This window comes from Oncorhynchus kisutch, linkage group LG13, assembly GCF_002021735.2.
Source record: "Oncorhynchus kisutch isolate 150728-3 linkage group LG13, Okis_V2, whole genome shotgun sequence".
NCBI lineage: Eukaryota > Metazoa > Chordata > Actinopteri > Salmoniformes > Salmonidae > Oncorhynchus > Oncorhynchus kisutch.
The window spans coordinates 52462659-52484403 of NC_034186.2; the positions used below are offsets into that span (position 1 = coordinate 52462659).

At 42.1% G+C, this 21745-nt stretch overlaps 1 protein-coding gene across 1 annotated transcript in view; it reads left to right on the forward strand.

The window, feature by feature from the left end:
- LOC109902199 (plectin) overlaps positions 1-21745 on the forward strand; it is a 75880-nt gene that overhangs the window by 14747 nt on the left and 39388 nt on the right. The window contains exon 2 of the mRNA XM_031838082.1: positions 20509-20609. Within this exon, the coding sequence (XP_031693942.1) occupies positions 20509-20609 (101 nt within the window). The remainder of the gene's footprint in view (positions 1-20508; positions 20610-21745) is intronic.

Sequence of the window (21745 nt, forward strand, 5' to 3'; positions counted from 1 at the left end):
ACATTCTTTGTGAGAACTATTGTTTCAATGTCCTATATTTTGATGTTAAAGTCATTCCACTCTCAATACTGCAAAGGCAAGAGAGAGAAAGTTTATGACCAGCATTAACTCAAGTCTATCCAAGACGGCGCAAGACGTGTTTGTTTTTGTCCCGTGTAAATTTTCAGCTTTTTCTTTTTTTCTGTATACATTTCAATCTCTTTTTCCATTTTCAAATTAAATGTACCTTCCTGCAACCCGTCTCACCCAACGTGGTACGGATCAGCTATTTTGTTTAGACCTTATAACCGGAACCTCCATCAGGGGCTAGCTTTCAGAAGCTAGCCAGCTAATTAGCTACTAGCTATTTAGTCATTGTTAGCCACTGCTAGCAGTCTTTACTTTTAGCACAGACACCAACCGCTTTAGCCCGGATAATATCCGCCAGTCTGCACAGCGCGATAACATCCCGGAGCATATCGGAATAGTTTTTTTTTCACACTACATCACCGGATTCCTGTCGCAAGCTCTGGACCATTACACCGGATCATCGCAGCTAGCTAGCTAGTGGCTATCGTGGCTAATGCCCTTGTCCAGAAGCAAACACCAGTTAGCCTCGAGCTAGGCCCATTCCCCCGGTTAGCAAATGAAGAACACCAACTACAACACCTCTCTTGCCAATTGTCCTGGACCCTTTGCCGACACGGAGCTCCGCCGATCCATCATGACTGATCTGTTGACGTATTTCGGTTGATGTGCTCTCAACCGGCCCCTGCGTCGTTGATATCGGTCAGGACCCAGCTACTCGCCCCGGCCTGCTAGCTCTCTGAGTGCCGTATCTCCCGCTCGCCTAGCGTAGTGACAACTGCCAAGCTGCTCCCTGTTTTGTCCATTGCTGCTTATTAGACCCTATGATCACTCGGCTACACAGCTGATGCCTACTGGACTGTTCATTAACACGGTACTTCATTTTGTTTATCTGTCGGCCCCTACCTTGAACTCAGGCCCTGTGTGTAGCTAACTGACCCTCTCGGCCCATTCTTCGCCATTTTACCCGTTGTTGTTGTCTTAGCTGGTTTACCCGTTGTTGTCTTAGCCCTCCCAATCAACACCTGTGATATGCCTCCCTCTAATGTCAATATGCCTTGTATACTGTTGTTTAGGGTAGCTCTCATTGTTTTGTTTTACTGCGGAGCCCCTAGTCCCGCTCTACATGCCTCGGTTAGCTCCCCTGCCCCACCTCCCACATATGTGGAAACCGCACCTAGCTTAACTGGCACTTCCAGAGATGCATCCTCTCTCATCGTCACCCAATGCCTAGGTAGGCTGGACACATGACATTTTTAACAATGCTTTTTTCTAACAAAAGTCATTAATTGCATCAGCGGTGGAGCCCAGTTTCATAATATTACCATATATCCCAGCTGCCTGCCGTAGCTTTGAAGTGATCATGAAAAAACAGGCCTTATTTTAGGGCATTTTTCACCCTGCCAGTTCCTATTAGTTCTATTGAGCACTGTGGCACCAACTCGCCTTCCGAACATTCTAATCCCATTTTGTTGTACTATGTCACAATGGCATCTTCGCTATGGAGACCTGCTCACATTGTATATAGTTCAAATGTAAACATAAAAAAATCCCTCATGTTACTCTGAGGTCATCCCATTGTTTCCTATAAGGAAATATAGGTATGTTTGTCTATTTTGCCAAATATCTCGCAATGTGTATATTTTGATGTTTTCATTCGGACACCATGCTAATCATGAGAATCTCCTCTTTCGAATGATGTAATGCTGGGCAGTGTATCTTGTTGTCATCAAATGCTAGACCAGAAATAGTCAGAAGTTGCCATTTTTTCCTACTTCCTCATTATGCAGACATAAGCACACTTGGCACCATTGAGGTGCGGATGTTTACTTTCTACACAAGTTGTTATTTTTCAGTTTCGTCCTAAGAACAGATTGTAGTGGTAAAATAAAAAGGGATAGATTTTTTGGTGCCATTTAAGCTAAATGGAATTCTAAGCTTCACTCCAGTCAAAACAGGGACTGCGAACGTTCGATTCCATACATTTGCTATGGGCTCGCGCTAGTGTTCCAGCTTAGCCAACGTTCTAAATCCTTTTTCAGCCTTGGGTGAATTGTCCAGCCTAGCCTAGGTTTACCTCCACTGTACTTGCACCCTACCATGCCCTTGTCTGTGCATTGTGCCCTGAATCTATCCACCTGGCCCGGATATCCTGGAAGGATATTGACCTCATCCCGTCAGTAGAGGATGCCTGATTGTTCTTCAAAAGTGCCTTCCTCACCATCTTAAATAAGCACGCCCCTTTCAAAAAATGCAGAACTAAGAACAGATGTAGCCCTTGGTTCATTCCAGACTTGACTGCCCTTGACCAGCACAAAAACATCCTACTTTTACAGTAACTCAAGAGTTGCAACATTTTGATTAGAATTGATCTATGCTTACATTTGAACACACACACATCATTATCTGTTGTCCAAGAGATGACACAAACATTCATAATGCTGGAGTAGGCTGATGCTATAGAAGGACTGGGGTGAGTGGCTTGGCACTGAGTCTCCGGTGTGGAGGAAAGCTCCACAGTGTTTCCTGCAAACAATCACAACTCCCACACCTTCTACTCTGGAGGCTGTGACCGACATTCTGGGAGGGAGGGAGGGAGGGAGTGATTCAATTTGATTCACTTGTGTGCTTTTTATCATTCCAGGAACCATGAGTGTGTACAAAATACCACATATCCCCCCAACACCAACACTCTGTCTGTAAAGCTGTGTTGGTGTGGGACAGAAAGTTCCAGAATTTCAAGGTAAACAGTGGACATATGCAACATGTGCACATGGGGAGCAGAGAGTTATAAATGAGACATGTAGTTTGGTTCAGATTGTTGACTTTGGATGCTGTTCAGTGTCCTCTGGGAGAAGGGGAGAGGGCAGAGCAATTGGCCCTGCCAAAACACAGAGGAACAATGTACAGACCTCATGTGGACCTCATGAGTGCCAGTCATTGAGGCTGTATTTTTGAGTTGCTCGGGGACCATGGAAACACATCCGGTCCTAGGCTAAGAGTTTATTTATACCTCTCGGCCCTCACCGGGGGATTTCTCAACAGCACACCCTCGTTAGTATACATACGCATCATACTGTATATCCCGAGAAGTTCTTTCTAAGTGATATTTAATCTAGGAGAAGTATCCCATTATCTGTGAAGCCCTAAAACCCTGAACAAAGCTATGTGACTGCCCACTAAAGAGTACTGGTTATCCCCAGTGGACAATTTCCTGATGAAAGCTGAATGACCTTGACACACAAGACAACTGTTCACCCGCAACAAGGTGCAAGAGATCCAATATAAGATTATGCAAGTCGGTTCATTGGACTCCCATTATATGTAATAAATGAATTAAGAATTCTCTGACACCTGCTGTAAGTATAAGAAGGAAAAGGCACTCATGGCCATCTGTTTTGGACTTTATTTCAAAATGTAGTTGGAGGGCATGTTCATATGTCTTATAATAATGGATGGACCCATGGCTATTTCCACTAGTTGTCGTCGTGAACAGGCCCTCACTTACCTTATCACAGCTCAATCTTAAGGAATTACACTTTGTGGCAGGCAAATGCATTTTCCTTAACCGGATGAAATACCAGCCACCAACAATAAATCACTGGTACTGTGAGATCTTGTGTTACTAATGGAGAAAATTAGTGCTATATTTAGGAACAAGGAAGGCGATTTCTATGCCATATGGGATCCCTTTTTACTATCCCTTCCTCCTAATCTTGCAGATACCATAAGAAGTGTCAATATAAAAAATTATATGAATTTATTGGTCAACTGGACCTGGTCTCTTTCTTGTATACAGTACAATAAATATATTGTTGTATAGGCCTCTATACTCTTTTAGGGGTATTTTACACACTACAGCCACACATTTTACGACAGCCAGGCGCGCCAGATACAGTGTCTCAGAAACGACCGCCCTCATGGGCTTTTCACGCAAGAATGACGCGACAAACAAAAAAACATCCAGTCAGTGGTAGTCCTGTGACCGAATACAGCTCGTTGATTAGAGCGATTCGAAGGAGAATGGCAAGAATTGTGCAAGATAACAGGCAGGCCGCAAACAGACAAATAACAGCACAGTACAACAGTGGTGTGCAGAATGGCATCTCGGAATGCACAACTCGTCGAGCCTTGTCATGGATGGGCTATTGCAGCAGACGACAACACCGGTTCCACTTCTATCAGCTAAAACAAGAAGAAGTGGTCCAGTGGGCACGCGATCACCAACACTGTACAATTGAGGAGTGGAGAAACATCACTTGGAACATGACAGCAAGTTCAGTTTAATTGATTGACCTGCGCAAGTCCCCTGACCTCAACCCAATAGAGCATCTTTGGGAGGAGATGGAACGGGCTGTTGGCAGCATGAATTTACCGCCGTCCAATCTGCAGCAACTGTGTGGTGCCATTGCGTCAGCACGGAACGTTTCCGATACCTCATAGAATGCCCTGACGAATACAAGCTGTTCTGGAAGCAACCAGTACCAGATGGGTGTACCTAATGAACTGGCCAGTGAGTGTAGTTCACCACTGTGTGCCTACGCTCATTGATAGGCATGCGAGGGTTGGAGAGCCTCCTGTGGGTAGCATCTGGCAGTAATCGTCTGAGCTCTGACACTTATTCTAGAAAGTTTCTCACGGGGGTTCTCTCCCCATTCAGGGCTTGCAAACTATTACAGACTACAAAGGGAAGCACAGCCGAGAGCTGCCCAGTGACATTAGCGACCAGATGAGCTAAACTACTACTACGCCATTTTCAACCTCTCCCTGTCCAAGTCTGTAATACCAACATGTTTTATGCAGACCACCATAGTCCAGGTGCCCAAGTACACTAAGGTAACCCGTCTAAATGACTACCGACCCGTAGGACTCACGTCTGTAGCCATGAAGTGCTTTGAAAGGCTGGTCATGGCTCACATGCTGACTCCTTGCTGTCCCCAGTCCACCTGGTCGTGCTGCTGCTCCAGTTTCAACTGTTTTGCCTGTGGCTATGGAACCCTGACCTATTCACCGGACGTGCTACCTTGTCCCAGACCTGCTGTTTTCAACTCTCTAGAGACAGCAGGAGCGGTAGAGATACTCTGAAAGATCGGCTTCGAAAAGCCAACTGACATTTACTCTAGAGGTGCTGACCTATTGCACCCTCTAACAACCACTCTGATTATTATTATTTGACCCTGCTGGTCATCTATGAACATTTAAACATCTAGGCCATGTTCTGTTATAATCTCCACCCAGCACAGCCAGAAGAGGACTGGCCCCCCCTCAAAGCCTGGTTCCTCTCTAGGTTTCTTCCTAGGTTCCGGCCTTTCTAGGGAGTTTTTCTTAGCCACCGTGCTTCTACACCTGCATTGCTTGCTGTTTGGGGTTTTAGGCTGGGTTTCTGTACAGCAGGTGTAAGATGTAAGAAGGGCTTTATAAATACATTTGATTGATTGATGTGCTGAATACAACAACAGTGAAATGCTTACTTACAAGCCCTTAACCAACAATGCAGTTTTAGAAAGATAAGTGTTAAGAAAGTATTTACTAAAATAAACTGAAGTAAAAAATATGTAAAAAATGTAAATAAAAAAGAAGACAATAGAAAAATAACAAATCAGAGAGCAACAATAAAATAACGGTAGCGAGGCTATATACAAGGGGTACCGGTAACTAGCAATGCAAATAGCTTACAGATCATACACGTAACGTTAGCTAGTGATCCAGCAAGCTGTTGTTCGCTAGCTAGATAACAGTACTCTTTAACTTGCAATGAAAACGACTTTCTGACAAATTTAGAAACGTATAATATCTGAAAATGTAGCTAGACTATTACCCCTATGCATAGATGAAGGCTTCACAGCAGACTGGAAACCCTTTTCACTCTGTTTTGTTTGTACAGCTTGTTTGACCCACATTGTGTCAAGTCACTCCGGTTCACAATGACCATGATCAAAAAGTAGTCCATCACAAATGTTTCACACTGATCTTGGTCAATAGTGCCTGCTAACTTTTGGCAGCAGTGGTGTTGAGCAGTAGCAACACTTTTGCAGTTCTCTATGGCTAAAAAAGCCCCGGTAAGCAAGGTTTATCTACACTTACTGAGCAGCTTATGTTCTAGACAAAAGCATGCTTCATGGTAGACCAATCCAAACTCATCTCTCGGCATGTCCAGCCCATCCATCATCTCAGCCAATCATGGCTTGCGGGAAGGTTCCGGCCTTTTTGCATGGCTAAACCAACTCGGCTCGTAATTTTAACAATAGTATTCCTATTTACAGATGGCATACAAGTTTGTTGTTAAGGCACAAGAAAGTTCACATGTTCCAGTAGGCATTTCTGCCAAAAAGGAATTTTGATTATTAAAAAATGTGCAAATTCCTTTCCTGTGAAGTAGCAGCATACGCCTAACTTCTTGAAATAGGGTCACATAATATTGCTTAAAGGTTAGAAGTGGGAATCGTCGGTCCATTTTCCTGGACCCAGATTAAGCCTATCCATGGGCTAAAAATCACTTTCAAATAAGATTCTCCATTAACCATATGCTTTTTAGTCCAAAGGAGGCTTTTTATAATGGGTGCGGGAAACCAGTCCTTAGTGCCTGAAGACAAGTGCAGATGTATGTTTGTGGAGCATAGGTCAGTCATCTGTAAGAGAAGTCTCATATTCAGGCCATCTGTCCACTCTTTAATCTGTCCTAGGATCAGGTCAGTTATGACCTGTCGTAAATTAGCCTCTCTTGACTGACGACGGTGGTGTTTGTGTCGGTCGACCCAAGTAGACAGTCATACATTGTTTAATTAGAGTTCTAATAGAAAGAGAGAAAGTAGTCCGTTTTTTTCCCTTCCTTTTACTTTCACGATATGATCATTCTGCCTTAACAGTGGGAGAAGGGTTGGAGACTTGAAGTACTGTGAGTTACAAGGTGGAATGCAGTACTAAGGGAGCCTCAAAGGTAAATTGATGAATATAAATTCCTATTATAAGATCTGTATCACCCCGGGCCACTGTTAAAACTGCCAAAGAGCCCAGACAACACACTCCATAAACCATAACAGGTTCTGAAAGGCATGTATACACACACAAAGTGAAATAATTCAACTATGTATTTCACACTTTATATTTCCCACCGAAAATAAAATTAACTGATTAAATATTTGCTTTCATTGTCACACATAAATATTGCAATTGTAATTGAACCGTATCCTAAGAATATTAAAATAAACATTAACATTTCCTATTTTTTAAATTATTATTATTTTATTTTTTACATTTCACTGTATTGAATGGATAGGCCTATATACTGTATATATCTATTGATATGGAATAGAGTACAAGTCCATATACCTTTGGGAAATAAAAGGACTCAAATGAGATGGGCAGGGCTGTCATGAAAGTGAAACATTCACCCATCCATTAGAAAGCTTTTTTTTTATCCATTGACTGTTGCACCATGGCCAGTTCGCTCTGAAAACGAGTGTGTTTGCATTCTTGCGCTCCGGATTGTCGGTGAGCGCATCTTGAGATATCGTGTCGCTTTTCACCTGTTGAAGTTATGGCTACGCAGGGGAGCCCCGAAGTTCCAACTGGAGCGTTGTCGTTTTTTCATCTGGGAATAGATTATGAACGGGAATATCACCTGCACGAGATGACCTATGCAAAAAGAAGCAAATATTTGTACTGCAAAATGTGTTGTGTAGGTGAGTGGCAGAAATATAAATACTGACATGGGGAAGGGTTAAGCAAACTGGTTTTAGTCCTACCGTAGTAAATATGATCACATGTAATACAATTGTAGTTACAAGTAATAATTGAAGTTTATAATTGAATAATTTAAGTTTCATATATGGTCTAGGGCCCTGTGTTTTGCGCAATCATTTGACACAGCAAGATCTGTTCCTATATTTTAAACCTAGTCCACAAATGAGAATTACACCAAAAATGTAAACAATGGTGCTGGACCACCCTCCTCAGGCATGCAACATGATTGAGCAAAACACAGGGCCCTACAACATGATAATTAATATAGTATTATTTTCCATTTCAGAGTGAAAATGAAAATGTTCTTTCAATTAATGACCATGTAAATCTTAGGCAACTGAATGTTTTCAGAATGTATGGTATGATTCTCAAATAAATACATCGTACATATTAGTAGCGTGTGAGATTTGTGAATGGAGGAGAAGGCGTAAGAGACTTGATTATCTGTCTCTTTTTAGCGTTACAGTTAAACTAGTCTTGGATTCCATTGATATAATGTTGGATGTTTTGCTGATTGCCTCCAGCTGTCTCATGTCCAACTCACTTCCATATGTGTTCAAAGTAGGACACTGAAGGAGCCCTTACTCCCCAGCTCTCACGCAAATCACAAATGACTACCATCATGGGCTTTGGCAAGCCTCTCCAATGGGGTGTGTCTTCTTGACTCACAATCCCACATGAATATACACATGAATTAGGCTTCCAGCTATTTGTTCTCTATGCGTGGGAACTGCCTACAGGTCAAACAGTTAACAGTTTAGTATTAGTCTATAGTAAATAATAACTACTCCAGTATATGGCAAGTGTTAAATAATAATTCACTTGTTATTCCTCTGTAGCACAGTTCACAGGTTTTTATTGTACTCTGGGTGTGACATGGCAGCTGGGTAACATGCAGAGTGACTGTGGTAGGGGAGGGGTTTTATTGGATAGGGATAGTACTCTGTGGATGACTCACCCTGACTGGATTAAGCAATGTCCTGACAGTTAGGATCAAGGGTGTCATTCAGCTATTATAAATATTACTATTTTAGAGACACTGATGACGAGTAATGTCTTTAAGTAACACTTCCAGTTGCTTGTAACTATCTAGAACCCAGTTTTAGAGTATTCCGTGGGTATGGTTGTGTATCCCCTTCCATAAATGCACTCTGAGAGGGTCTGAATGGCACCATCATTAATATTAGCTTTTTCATACATTACTTTTTGTGTGATTTGAAATGTCTAATGTATGCAGGATTGGCAGGTTTTCATTTCTCTGTTTTTTTTATTACTTGTTCATTTTTCATGATAACTAGATCCAGGAGTTTTTCTTCCTACCATGTAACTTGACTATAACTGACTTGTATGGAGCCCAGAGTTTATCCTGGTTAGGTCATGGCCACAGCAAAGAAAGTATAGCAACATAATAACAAGACCAGCAAAAGTCACCCTGTCCTCATTGTGCTTTGTTACCATCTAGTGTTCACTCTGTGAACACTCTTCTCCCTCCAGAACCACTGTTTTCCTTTCTCTATGAAGTTAGTCAATCATGGAAGACACAGCCCCCAGTCTAAAAATACAGCCATTAGTAATAGAACTAAAATAACCCAGCCACAGGCGCAAAAAGCTACCGTTTGTTTGGAAATATTGGCACAGCAACCCCTCTCAGGTTCCTCTTTTTCCACATTCAAATGTACTGTCGGTCAGATAATTCTCAATTCAGCCCTCCGTTAATGTTTATCAAATATGGAAACTAGTAATAATGATCTTTGTGAGAGTGACGTTTTGACAGATTTTCTCAATAGCAATATGTAATTTCCATTTTTACATATTTTAAATAAAGCGTCTGTTGCCCTCCGTCAAACTATTGTACGTAATGAGTACGTAGGCTGGTGCAGTATGATACCATCTCCAAAAGAGGGAGACTGGGTGTTGTATTGCAAAGGTACTGTACCTACACCTCGATTAAACAGACACACTATAATCTCTGTGTAAGTTTACTAAAGGAAAGTCCACGAGAGTGAGCGTTAATTTACAGATGTGGGGCTTTCCACCATGGCTCCAGGAGCGGTAAACTAATTAGCCATTTTCAACCTCAGCTGTCAGGGGTAATCCATTCCTTGTTGAGTCGGAGTTAAATTGGGCTTACAGCTTCATCCTTTGATCTAATTCTGACTATGACGTCTCATCCTGCTACCGGGATTTAGATCTGTGAAGATAACGTCGGACATTCAGTGAGTCTTTCCAAAGCTATGGCAGAAATCCCCTCATGTCCTGTTACACAGACAGAAAAAGTGCATTGAAGACTGGACAATATGGCTCTTGAACTTCATGAATATCTCAAAGGTACACTGTGCTGATGATCACAGCTGACCCAAACAGACTGTGTGTGTACACACACACACACACACACACACACACACAGGAACAAGGTGTTTTAACGATCGTTTGTTGAAGAAGGTGTGGACCAAAGCGCGGTAAGTGTTCAAACTTTATTTTTTTTCAGCTGAACACTAAATAACAAAAATAACAAAGAGAATGACCGAAAACCCAAACAGTCCTGTCATGTGCAGAAACACAAAACAGAAAATAACTACCCACAAAAACCCTGTGGGGAAAAGCTACCTAAGTATGGTTCCCAATCAGAGACAACGATAGACAGTTGTCCCTGATTGAGAACCATACCCGGCCAAAACAAAGAAATACAAAAACATAGAAAAAAGAACATAGAATGCCCACCCAAATCACACCCTGACCAAACAAAATAGAGACATAAAAAGCTCCAAGGTCAGGGTGTGACAGGTGTATCCCAGTTGTTCCTCTTGGTTTTTATTTTATTAACATTCCGAGCACACGCTCCCACTTGCATTGGGCTGGAGTGACAGGAGAATGGGAGGGGGAGTCAGTGAGGTGGATGTCCCTCTAAGGGAGTGCTGAGGCTGCTCCCTTCTCTGGAATGAAGGGTGTTAACCCTGCCATCCTCTGCTCCCCTCTTCTCACCTTTTCTCTCTCCATGATCTCAAGACTATCTAAACCATGATGGTGGAATCCTGTTCTGCTTTAATCTCTGTTTTCCAAAAGGAATCATGTTCCCTGTGACTACACGGCCGATTGTCTGAGTCAAAGATGCTTGACCGGATTATTTTTACAGATGAACTTGACATGAGTTGATGATGAACTTGACATATACAAATGCTCATATGGAGAGCATAATGGCTTTGACGTTCCAACTTTGAAGGGTCAGGCAATAGCATTGCATTTATGTGACCGTTTACAGTTGTGAAAGAGTTTAAACAGATAGGGTGTGAATAGTGTTGTGATTATCTTATGTTATCTTCTGTTTACTTCGGATGGTTCTCCATTCCTCTCCCCTTGAACTCTGGGTTAGAATGTCTGCAGGGGACACGTTTCTATCTCTGCGGGAGTAGGCCTACCTCTCCGGAGGTTTTGCAATGGAAAACGGGAACAAACCTTTCTTATTGGACAAGTTCATGGAGGTCACTCCATGTTTCAGTCCGTTTTGTGGCTCATGAACACAACCTTGGTTTATTATGGCTGTGATGCTAATCTCTGCTGAGTTGAGATAGTGGAGTGAGTTGATGAGTGAGTGGGGTTGAGTACAATGAGAAGCAATTTGAAATGGAACCTAGTTGTTTTCTATTTGAAATGGAAAACAACCACCATTTTGTTGATTTTGGAGAAAAATCACAATTTCCGTCAACCCAATTTGACAGATCTTTCTGAAACAAGGACGTAGTATTTTGGGAACTGTTTAGAGGAATCACAATGATATATAGACGTGTTTGGTGTTTTCGTCTGGGACTTTCTACAGATATATAGGCTTGCGGCATATTATTTTCTATTTAGTTTGGAGATGAACACACAACTGATAGTGTGTTATGCTGACTCATTCTGACATCTGACAAACATCTGACAAAGTTTGGCTATGTAGAATCTCTAAGTTCTTCGAACATGCATGAGCCTTGAAATTAAACATTGGGCATACAAATTAGAGGGGTGGATCCCGGGGGTTCCCCCCTCTTCCCTCCACCAGAATAATCCATCCATATCATCCACAAAGAAACTCATGAGCTGAGTTCCCACTTCTGGTTTGGTTGAATAGCTGTATCCCTGAAAACCGGATACATCTGGTTGTGGGCAAATCCGCTAAGGGTGTCCACATATGACGCACAGTCAGTGTGAGAACACATGAGGAGAACCCCAAGACACTCTCATACTTTAATCTGTCCCGTTCTATAAAGCAATGAGAGAACCTCAAGCATGTCATTTAGAGAGAGAGAAAAAAACATCTCTTCATGTTTTCAACAGTCTTTGTTTTTAAAAGTCCAAGCGTTGCATCTGGTTTAGATGAGGGCAAATGAGGGAGCAGGGTTATAAGCATGTGTAGACCTTAATGATACATCCTTTGCAGCGTCTTTGGCGAAAACAGTTTCATGAGTAAGATTTTCCACGGTATCTCTGACGTTGGCTGCTCTATTGAGTTTGGGCCTTCCTGTGACATTCCACATTTCCCGTTGTTATGCCCCCCCCCCCCGGGCTTGGTATTGTTATGTGTGAAGTACCTAACACCCTGGTGTTGGTACAGTGCCTTGGGAAAATATTCAGACGCCTTGACTTTTTCCACTTTTTGCTACGTTTAGCCGTATTCTAAAATGGATTAAATAAAAAATGTGTCAGCAATCTACACACAATAACCCACAATGATAATGCGAAAACAGGTTTTTAGAAATCTTTTCAATTTATTAAAGATTAAAAAAAGAAATATCTTATATACGTACTGTAAGTATACAGACCCTTTGCTATAAGACTCGAAATTGAGCTCAGGTGTATCCTGTTTCCATTGATCATGATGTTTCTACAACTTGATTGGAGTCCAGCTGTGGTAAATTCAATTGATTGGGCATGATTTGGAAAGACAAACACCTGTCTATATAAGGTACCACAGTTGACAGTGCATGTCAGAGCAAAAACCAAGCCATGAGGTCGAAGGAATCAATAGGATTGTGTCGGGGCACAGATCTGCGGAAGGGTACCAAAACATTTCTTCAGCATTGAAGGTCCCCAAGAACACAGTGGTCTCCATCATTCTTAAATGGAAGAAGTTTGGAACCACCAAGACTCTTCCTAGAGCTGGCTGCCTGGCCAAACTGAGCAATCGGGGGAGAAGGGCCTTGGTCAAGGAGGTGACCATGAACCCAATGGTCACTCTGATAGAGCTCTAGAGTTCCTCTGTGGAGATAGGAGAACCTTCCGGAAGGACAACAATCTCTGCAGCACTCCACCAATCAGGTCTTTATGGTAGAGTGGCCAGATGAAAGCCACTCCTTGGTAAAAGGCACATGACAGCCTGCTTCGAGTTTGCCAAAAGGCACCTAAATACTCTCAGACCATGAGAAACAAGATTCTCTGGTCTGATGAAACCAAGATTGAACTCTTTGGCCTGAATGCCAAGTGTCATGTCTGGAGGTAAACTGGCACCATCCCTACAGTGAAGCATGGTGGTGGCAGCATCATGCTGTGGGGATGTTTTTCAGCGGCAGGGACTGGGAGACTAGTCAGGCCGGAGGCAAAGATGAACGGAGCAAAGTACAGAGAGATCCTTGATGAAAACCTGCTCCAGAGCTCTCAGGACCTCAGACTGGGGCGAAGGTTCACCTTAAAACAGGAGAATGACCCTAAGCATACAGCCAAGACAACGCAGGAGTGGCTTCAGGACAAGTGTCTGAATGTCCTTGAGTGGCCGAGACAGAAACCAGACTTGAACCCGATCTAACATCTCTGGACAGACTTTAAAATAGCTGTGCAGCAACACTCCCAATCCAACCTGACAGAACTTGAGAGGATCTGCAGAGTTGAATTGGAGAAACTCCCCAAATACAGGTATTCCAAACTTGTAGCGTCATACCAAGAAGGCTTGAGGCTGTAATCTCTGCCAAGGTGCTTCAACAGAGTAAAGGGTCTGAATACTTTTGTAAATGTGATATTTTTTTTTCTTTATACATTGGCAAACATTTCTTTAAAAAATGGTTTAATCAATTTTAGAATAAGGCTGTAATGTTACAAAATGTGGAAATAGTCAAGGGGTCTGAATACTTTCCGAATGCACTGTATGGAGAAGGGTGAAGTTGCCCCTACACACTGGTCTTGGGTCAGTTTTGCATTTCCCCCATGAATGGTTAGGGTTCAGAATGGGTCAGGGGGAGCTGATACTAGATCTGTACCTAGCGTAAAATCACACCGGAGCTGTTCGTATCATTATGTCACACTGCTGAAGAGAAGTGCCTAACATTGGTGTTCACACCTGTGCCACTGCATTGCAGTGTTGACCTTCAGGTATAAAATACTGTACGGTCCAGTATGTCAAGCTATTTACGATCCAGTGACAAGCTATCAAGTTCTATACAATAAGCTACACCCAAGATGTACCTTTTATATTCCATGCTTATACAACTAATTGTTTATGTGATATGGCAGATGACGGGATTGTGATCTGTATGGACAGATTTGTCACATACTGTATCAGCCTCTTGCAGGCCTACCAATCCTTGCGGTGTGGGGGTGTAAGGGTGTGTGTTTGTTTGGGGTGGTGGGTTAGGATATTTAGGTTAGGACTTTGGCCCAGTGCCCCGGCCAGCAGAGAGGAGATCGCAGACACATTCCAACGGCTCATCACGTCGCCCTGCTCTGTCAGCATCCTCCTAGCTGCATAAGCAGTAGTCCACGGTCAAAGCCCTTTCACTTCACCTCTTTTTTAGCTTTCGTTCAACCCCATGCACATTGAAATCTGATTCCTTGAACTCACTCTGTTTCATAAAACTCCCAACCTGTTTTGAGGTATCAGTAGCAGTTAACGTGTTGTGGTTTGCTAAGCACATTGAAATCAATGACATCATATGTTAATCCTTTCTTTCCCAGGCTACACTATCCAAACTCTCCTGTGAGAGGTGACCATATGAATCCTCAGTGTTTTTATGTTTAGCCTCCAGCCCTGTCGAGGTGGGATTATGTGTGTGTTGTTATTACTCTTCTCTTCCCTTGTATGTCTTGGACTGTACAGTATTATGGTATTTGCTTGGCCTCCTTAATTCCTGCTCTTGCCTAGACGTGTGGGAGGACACAAAGCTATTATTTAAGGTGTGCCTCTCCACCATTTTCAAATTTTGTGAACTTAGTGTCAAATAAAACAAACACACATCTTGACACATCAACTGCTTCATGTTCAAACAAGATGCAATTAACCACCTCACATTGGAAAGAAAAGTGTTTCCTAATGTCATGTCAGACAGGGTGTGGAAATGAGATGCATACCTTCTTAATGTTTAGAGGGCCTGTTGGTCACACCCTGTGGTATTGTTTTGTGTGTCAGCACCCTACAGTTCTTAGTGAAGCCCGAAAATACACAGGCCTAGGAACCCTGAGGGGTATTCTACAAAGCAGATTCAAGGAGTTAGCCAACTAAACTAGCCTAAATATTGTCATCGAGGTAAAATGCATGTTTTTGAAAGATCTTGAAATGGGTATGTTCTAATTGACTCAATAATTAAAAACATATATTTAAGTTAAACTTTTTTAATGAACTAGAAAATCAAGTATTTTGTTTACCAAAGTAAGCTGGCTAGCTCCTTGAGCCTACTTTGTAGTATACCCCTGGTTCTTACCTGGGTCTCCCTTAAGTGTAGTTTTGGGTCTTCCCATGTTATTATGAGGGAATGAGACACCAAAACAAGTCCTCACTGATATCGTGTCTTATCAGTTATCTGAATGGGCATCTCTGGGTTAGAGGCTGATAAAGGACTGATAATCATAATCACTGGTTCAACAATGCTAGCTGGTTGTAGTGGAGTTGTGCTAGAATGTCTCTGTAATGTCTTTACATGTGAGTGTTGAGTTTGAGGAAATCAGGTCTGTGAGCGTGCATGAGTGTATTTTAGTTCATGCTGGTGTAGTTAAAGGGAAACCAAAAAACACACACGCTGTCAGGCCTTCAGCAGAGCAGAGGGAATATGTACTCCTTCACTAATTGTCTAGTTCGAGAATCTACATGTCTTTAGATATAGCTAGTACCGTATAGTCATGGCTGATCTCTCAGTGTGTGTGGATGCCAAAGTAGCCCTTCCCTCAGCCTCCCCCTCTTCCTCATCACACTGAGTAACACCCACAGCTCTCTCAGGAATGCAGTGAGTAGGCAATGATTAATCACGTGTGTGTGTGTTTGTGTGTGTGTGCGTGTGTGTGCGTGCGTGCGATTAAAAAGTAATTAGACGTTGAACTGTGTTCTAAAACAATATGAAATTATATCAAACCGTAAAACAATACTGTGTTATTTATTTCCGGTGCCATTCTTCGTTATTGCTTATACAGCCATCGTAACGAAGTATAAGGATTCAGGGTGTGTATTGTGTATCCTTCAGTAAACGAAGGTAAGATGACAAGTAAAAGTGTATGCAGATGGTGTCTTTTATGGCACAACGGCCTGCTGGCCACCACACCTTGTCTGATCACTCACTTTCCTCTGTTCCCCGCCCTCCTTCCTGCTCTCACCAGCCACACCAATATGACAGGGCAGAGGAAGGGGTGTGGTCGAGCCTCTTACCCACCACAATGTCCTCCAAACGCTCAGGCAGTTATCATACTGTACAGATCAGCACAAGGACAGGCCCAGACACTGTACTCCACAGGGATAACTTATTGCGAGAGGAGGAGAGGGAGAAAAAAAAGCAACGGGAAGAAAAGAAGAGAAGATCTCATACGGAGGTAGAGCGAGAGAGGAATACAATCATAGGCTAGATCGAAAGTGCTGACTGGAACGTAGCCATACGACTGCATGCTCCCTCCGAGTGAAAGGAGCACTGAGGAATTTTTAAGTAAGAGCAGGAAAGAGAGAAACGTTATAGCTACCGTTATAGCTACCGACAGAAACCTTGTGGTGACAAAGCGGTCGCATAGAGCGCGCTAGAGGGGACTTTTGATTCATTCATTCGGAGTTGAGTGGCACCATGAGCGGTCAGCAACAGAGATACAGGAACTTCTCGACAGATAGCAGTGGTGGCAGGGATGGAAGGGACAGGGTGCCCTCAGACGAAGGCTACTACCAGGGGATGCTCAAGTCTACGGATGGCAGGAAAGGTACTAGTATGACAGCATTAACCTGTGTTTACAGTACATATGTTTACAGTACATGAAAAGTTTGGTTCTATGTATGACAGTGTTCACCTAGCCAGTGTGTCAAATAGGTTCATATGGAACGTTTGCCTCTGATACTATGGCTTGTTATTACTTAAGGGAGAGAGTTAAAATTCTGTGTGTTTTTCTTTTCCTGTGAAAGGGAAAGTTTTACTGCTGTAGTTACAGGTTTGGACCACTTTCATATCCCTGCACAGACAAGTCTGTGAAATAATGAGCTCCTTCATGATGCTGAGAATCATACCAGCTGTCAGTGTCAATTTAAATTGAAAGAGGGCTTGTGGCTTCCACTGTGAGCCTTTAGTGCACTCTCAATTACAGTTTGAGCTTTCTCTAATCACCATCTATGGGAATACATTTAGATTTAAAATTACGTTGTTGTTGTTTTTTTGCTGTCATGTTTTCTGTGTCTCTCCAGTCGTCCACATTTGTGACCAAGAGTGGACACTCCCACTAATCTAACACATCAGCCGTTCCCTCCCACCCTAGTGGTCAGCGAACCCATTCACAAAATGTGGGGATGAAATCTCAGTAGGCCTATACATTGTTGATAAAGCTCCTATAGAAATGACCAAAAAAACATTCCTTACCCCAGGACACTTTAACGGTTGACTATCCAGGATTACAAAGAAAAAGGAGCGCTCTGTTTCTGCATAGATCTGAAATATTTCTATACGGAACACGAACAGGCTTCCGTTTCGGTGTAAAACGCCTTCAAGACTCTAATGACGTCCTTTACATGTCTTTTTTGTTGTTGTTTTCTTTCCTTTCCTGCAAACACCCATTGAAATGTCCTGGGGTAAGGATTGTTTTTTTGGAATTTCAAGTCCCTCAGTCGAGCACCTGACTCCCCTTTTCATTTAAGCTGGGCTGAAGTGTGTTTGGGTGTACCTTTTTTCTTATTTATAGATATTTATAGATACATTTATAGATATTTTCATACTTGCTCATTCATTTCTGGTTATTTTATAGAAGAGTGGAGTAGTAGTCATGTGTCTATTGGTTAATGGCCAATTATAAATCAAGTGCTGAGAGTGACTTACTCAGGAGGACCTATTAGATTACCACTTTTAAGATGGGCTAAAACACTCCTTTGTCCTGCAGTGAATCAAGGAGATGACTTTGGGTAAAGGAGGTAGGACTTTCGCCCCTTTTTACTATTGTGAATTTGTGATCACTGTGTTTATCTTTGGCATCACACAATGCAGTTTAAATAGTTTGTCTTAGCCCGAGTCATGACTGGGTGCACTGTGTATGCTGATTGCAAGTATTTGTGTTAGTCCCCCCGACCGTGATACTTGAGCATTTTTACCTCGCATAAACTGTGAGCGTGAGTGTCCCGTATAAATCAGGATTGCCCTCGTATTGTAGCTTTATTGATGAACGACAGAGAATGACAGAAGTCAATAGTCTCCAGGCACACACACACACACACACCCTATGGTTGCCACGGCAACGTGATCCCATAACACAATAGCAACATGGCGGACGCGCCCACCTGAGAATACAAAAGTGTAGCCTGCAGGTTCAGTTTGCAGTCACAGTGAATCAGCACACACCGTTGTACTTTGGTTCTGCAGTGCCTAGCCTGTGAGTGGTACTTAATATGCTTTTCACCATCTTGTAGGACTGATAACGTTTAACTTATATAGCATGTTTAACAGTTCATTCAGTAACATGACCTGAGCTGTCATAGGAGTAGCTGAAGACCCGAGGCTTCCTTAAAGTTGCACTATGCAGAAATTGCTCTGCCATTTCCTAGTTGCTAAAACTCGAATAGTTTGACATTTCACTTTATGTGACAAAATAAGCTAGTTTAGTTTAGAGAATCATTTTAACATCTAAACCGCAGTGAAATACATTTTCCATTCTCATGAATATTGTTGTTTCAGCTGTCTGAAGCTGGTGTACCAAACCCAAAGTAAAAGATGCAAAAGCAAAACTTAAGAATGGGAAGCATAGAAATACCGCTTCTTAGACTTGCTTTCAAGTAGAATGATAGATCTATAACTCGCAATTCTATGTGACTTTGGTCAAGGCCAAAAAGTAACATATTGCCACCTTAAGGGAAAATTCAAAAAGAAATGCAACTTCGTATTCATCATCTCCAGCACCACCCCAACATCAACATATGTGAAAATGGTGCATTTTTATTTATGTTTTTGTAGAAAAGATAGAGGAAGATAAGTGTTTCCAATGACACCATTGGTGTGCATCGTGTGATTTTAACTTATTATTATTATTATTATTATTATTATTATTATTATTATTAGGCATTGTCTACAAATTGATGATGTCATTGTAAACATTTTAACTTCCTATCTTTTTTTACTACAAAACATAGAAACGCGCCATTTTCACCATGTTGATTTTGGTGAGCAATTTTCCCTTTAATGGTACGGTAGGCTTTGATAAAGAACCTTAAATGCCGTTTGTTAATGACATATTATTAATATGGACATGTCTTTTGTCTGGATAATGAGTTATCAGTGTAATAAATACAGTATTTTCTTCAATGCGACGTATGACTTTCGAAAAACAAACCTATTGGAATTGATATTGGATTGGCCATCAGTACTATCTCACTTGATATAACTGATGGGCTCACTTGAAGAAGAGATGTATATCTCAATGTGACTTCTTTGGTTAAATATACAAAAATATACAACAACAAAAAATCAACAATCTTTCAGTGAAGTGCTCTGGCATGATGACTAACTGTTGGTGATGTGCCTCTTAGTTGGGGAGGGTCAGTGTCTACAGTTGGTACGTCAGTGTCTGCGCTCTGCAGTATGCTTATCATTACCCCAGAGTAGTGGGATGTGTCCAGGTATTTGACTGCGGGTGTGTCAATTACACTCAGTATGGTGAGGCTGAAACCGTATCGATCTGCCCGATGTGGTTATCTGCCCGTTAAGGCACCGTTGTCTTACTCTCTGAGAGCTACCATATATTATCATGTTCCACAAGCGCAACAGTGTCCGTTACAGTACGTAGCAACATATGTGTACATACAGTACCAGGCCTGTAGAGATATTGAGCACCTGTACAGTGTAAATGCTTCCACTAAGCCTCAGGCCCTGCCTGTAGTCATTTGTTAGTGAATAGCATTTGCAGAAACAACTCGAAAACGAGGGTGTATATCTAGACACTGACTGTGCTATGATGATTTCTCGTGAGTCAGACATGTTTAGTCCCGACGCTCTGCTATCATGTCTCACCGGGCTAGACTAATCCCATCCAATGACTTCTCTTTGTCTCGGGGATGTGCAAAACGATGGCGGCATCTGGGATACTAGATTTCAGTGCTCGCTGTTCATGTTTAAATGTATTTTAAATCCTTTGGTCTTCTCCTTATCTCCAAATACCCTGCGATCTGTTTTTCATTTAGACTGAGTTTTCTCAACCCTCAGTAAAGAATACCTCAACATGACTTATTAATGTACTCCGAGGGTTTATCTAATCTTTGTTTCTCTATAATCATGTCTGACGTTTGCTCTTTGTGTCTTGCAGATGAACGGGATCGAGTACAGAAAAAGACCTTCACAAAATGGGTGAACAAACACTTGATAAAGGTATGGTCACACACTACCAGAGTACATTTATATGCTCAATAACTCAATACCTAACTTACTTGCTTACTTTAATGCACTCATTGCTGGTATCAATAGTTTAGACACAAAGACAATCACGTGCACACACACACACACCGACTCATTTTTAACCAACATCAGTTTGATTTCAATAGATATGTGTCAATTTTGTTTCTGTGCTTTACTGGACTTCTCACAATGACTCATACAGCATTTTCAAAAGCAGTATTCCTGTGTTATTATCCATAAATGTCAGTCAAATACCATAAAACGAATGAAAATGTTGGTTACTGAAGTGGCAGAACAACCGCAGAAGTTGTCAAAGTAGGATTTTCTGTTGAGTTGGATCACTACTGGTCCAGAAGTGATGTGTAGGAATGGCAAATGGCAGATATTTCCTTGGTGAATCATGCCTCATAATTGGCCAACCAACCACATGGGGGCTGAGCTGTGTGTTTTCTGACGGTTGCAATTTAGTCTCTCGGCAAAAAAGGATTTTTAGCTTCAGAAGTCATTTTGCCACTAATGACAGGAGTAGGCTAGAATCTTTGGCAGGAATCGTAACGACACCGGCCAGATACTTTATTGATGTGTAGTTTCGTTTTTCAAATTTAAAACGGGGACGACTCTTAAACACCAGGGCTTGTATTCATAAAGCATCTCAGAGTAGGAGCGCTGGTCTCGGATCAGTTTTATTTGTCATGATTTTACATTATAACGACAGCCCCTCCCACTAGTACATGTATAAATACCCCCGGGTCATAATTAATTTGACAAAATCCCACCAGTAACCAAACGTTTACAGCTCAAGCCATTAAGGGACTCCTCATAATTCTCCATTCTCCCTCAAAAGAAACAAACCCATTAATTTCCCCTAAAAAAAAAGAACAAAAGTACTATTTTCCTTTCCATGCACAGTGTATGTGCGCCGTGCTGTGCGAACACACTCTGTTCCTGATATAACACACAAGCACACAGTCTTTTCGTTGAGTGTTTTATGTGAGTCACACACATCTGGATTCGTTTTGCTCTTTGCCTCTGAAGCACCACATTCTGTTCTGGGCCCAAGGCCCGGTGGCTCCTGGCTGGGCCAACAGTAGCACATGTGCTACACAGACTGACTGTTGAGTCTGGGTGGCTGGCTGACTGCCCGCCCG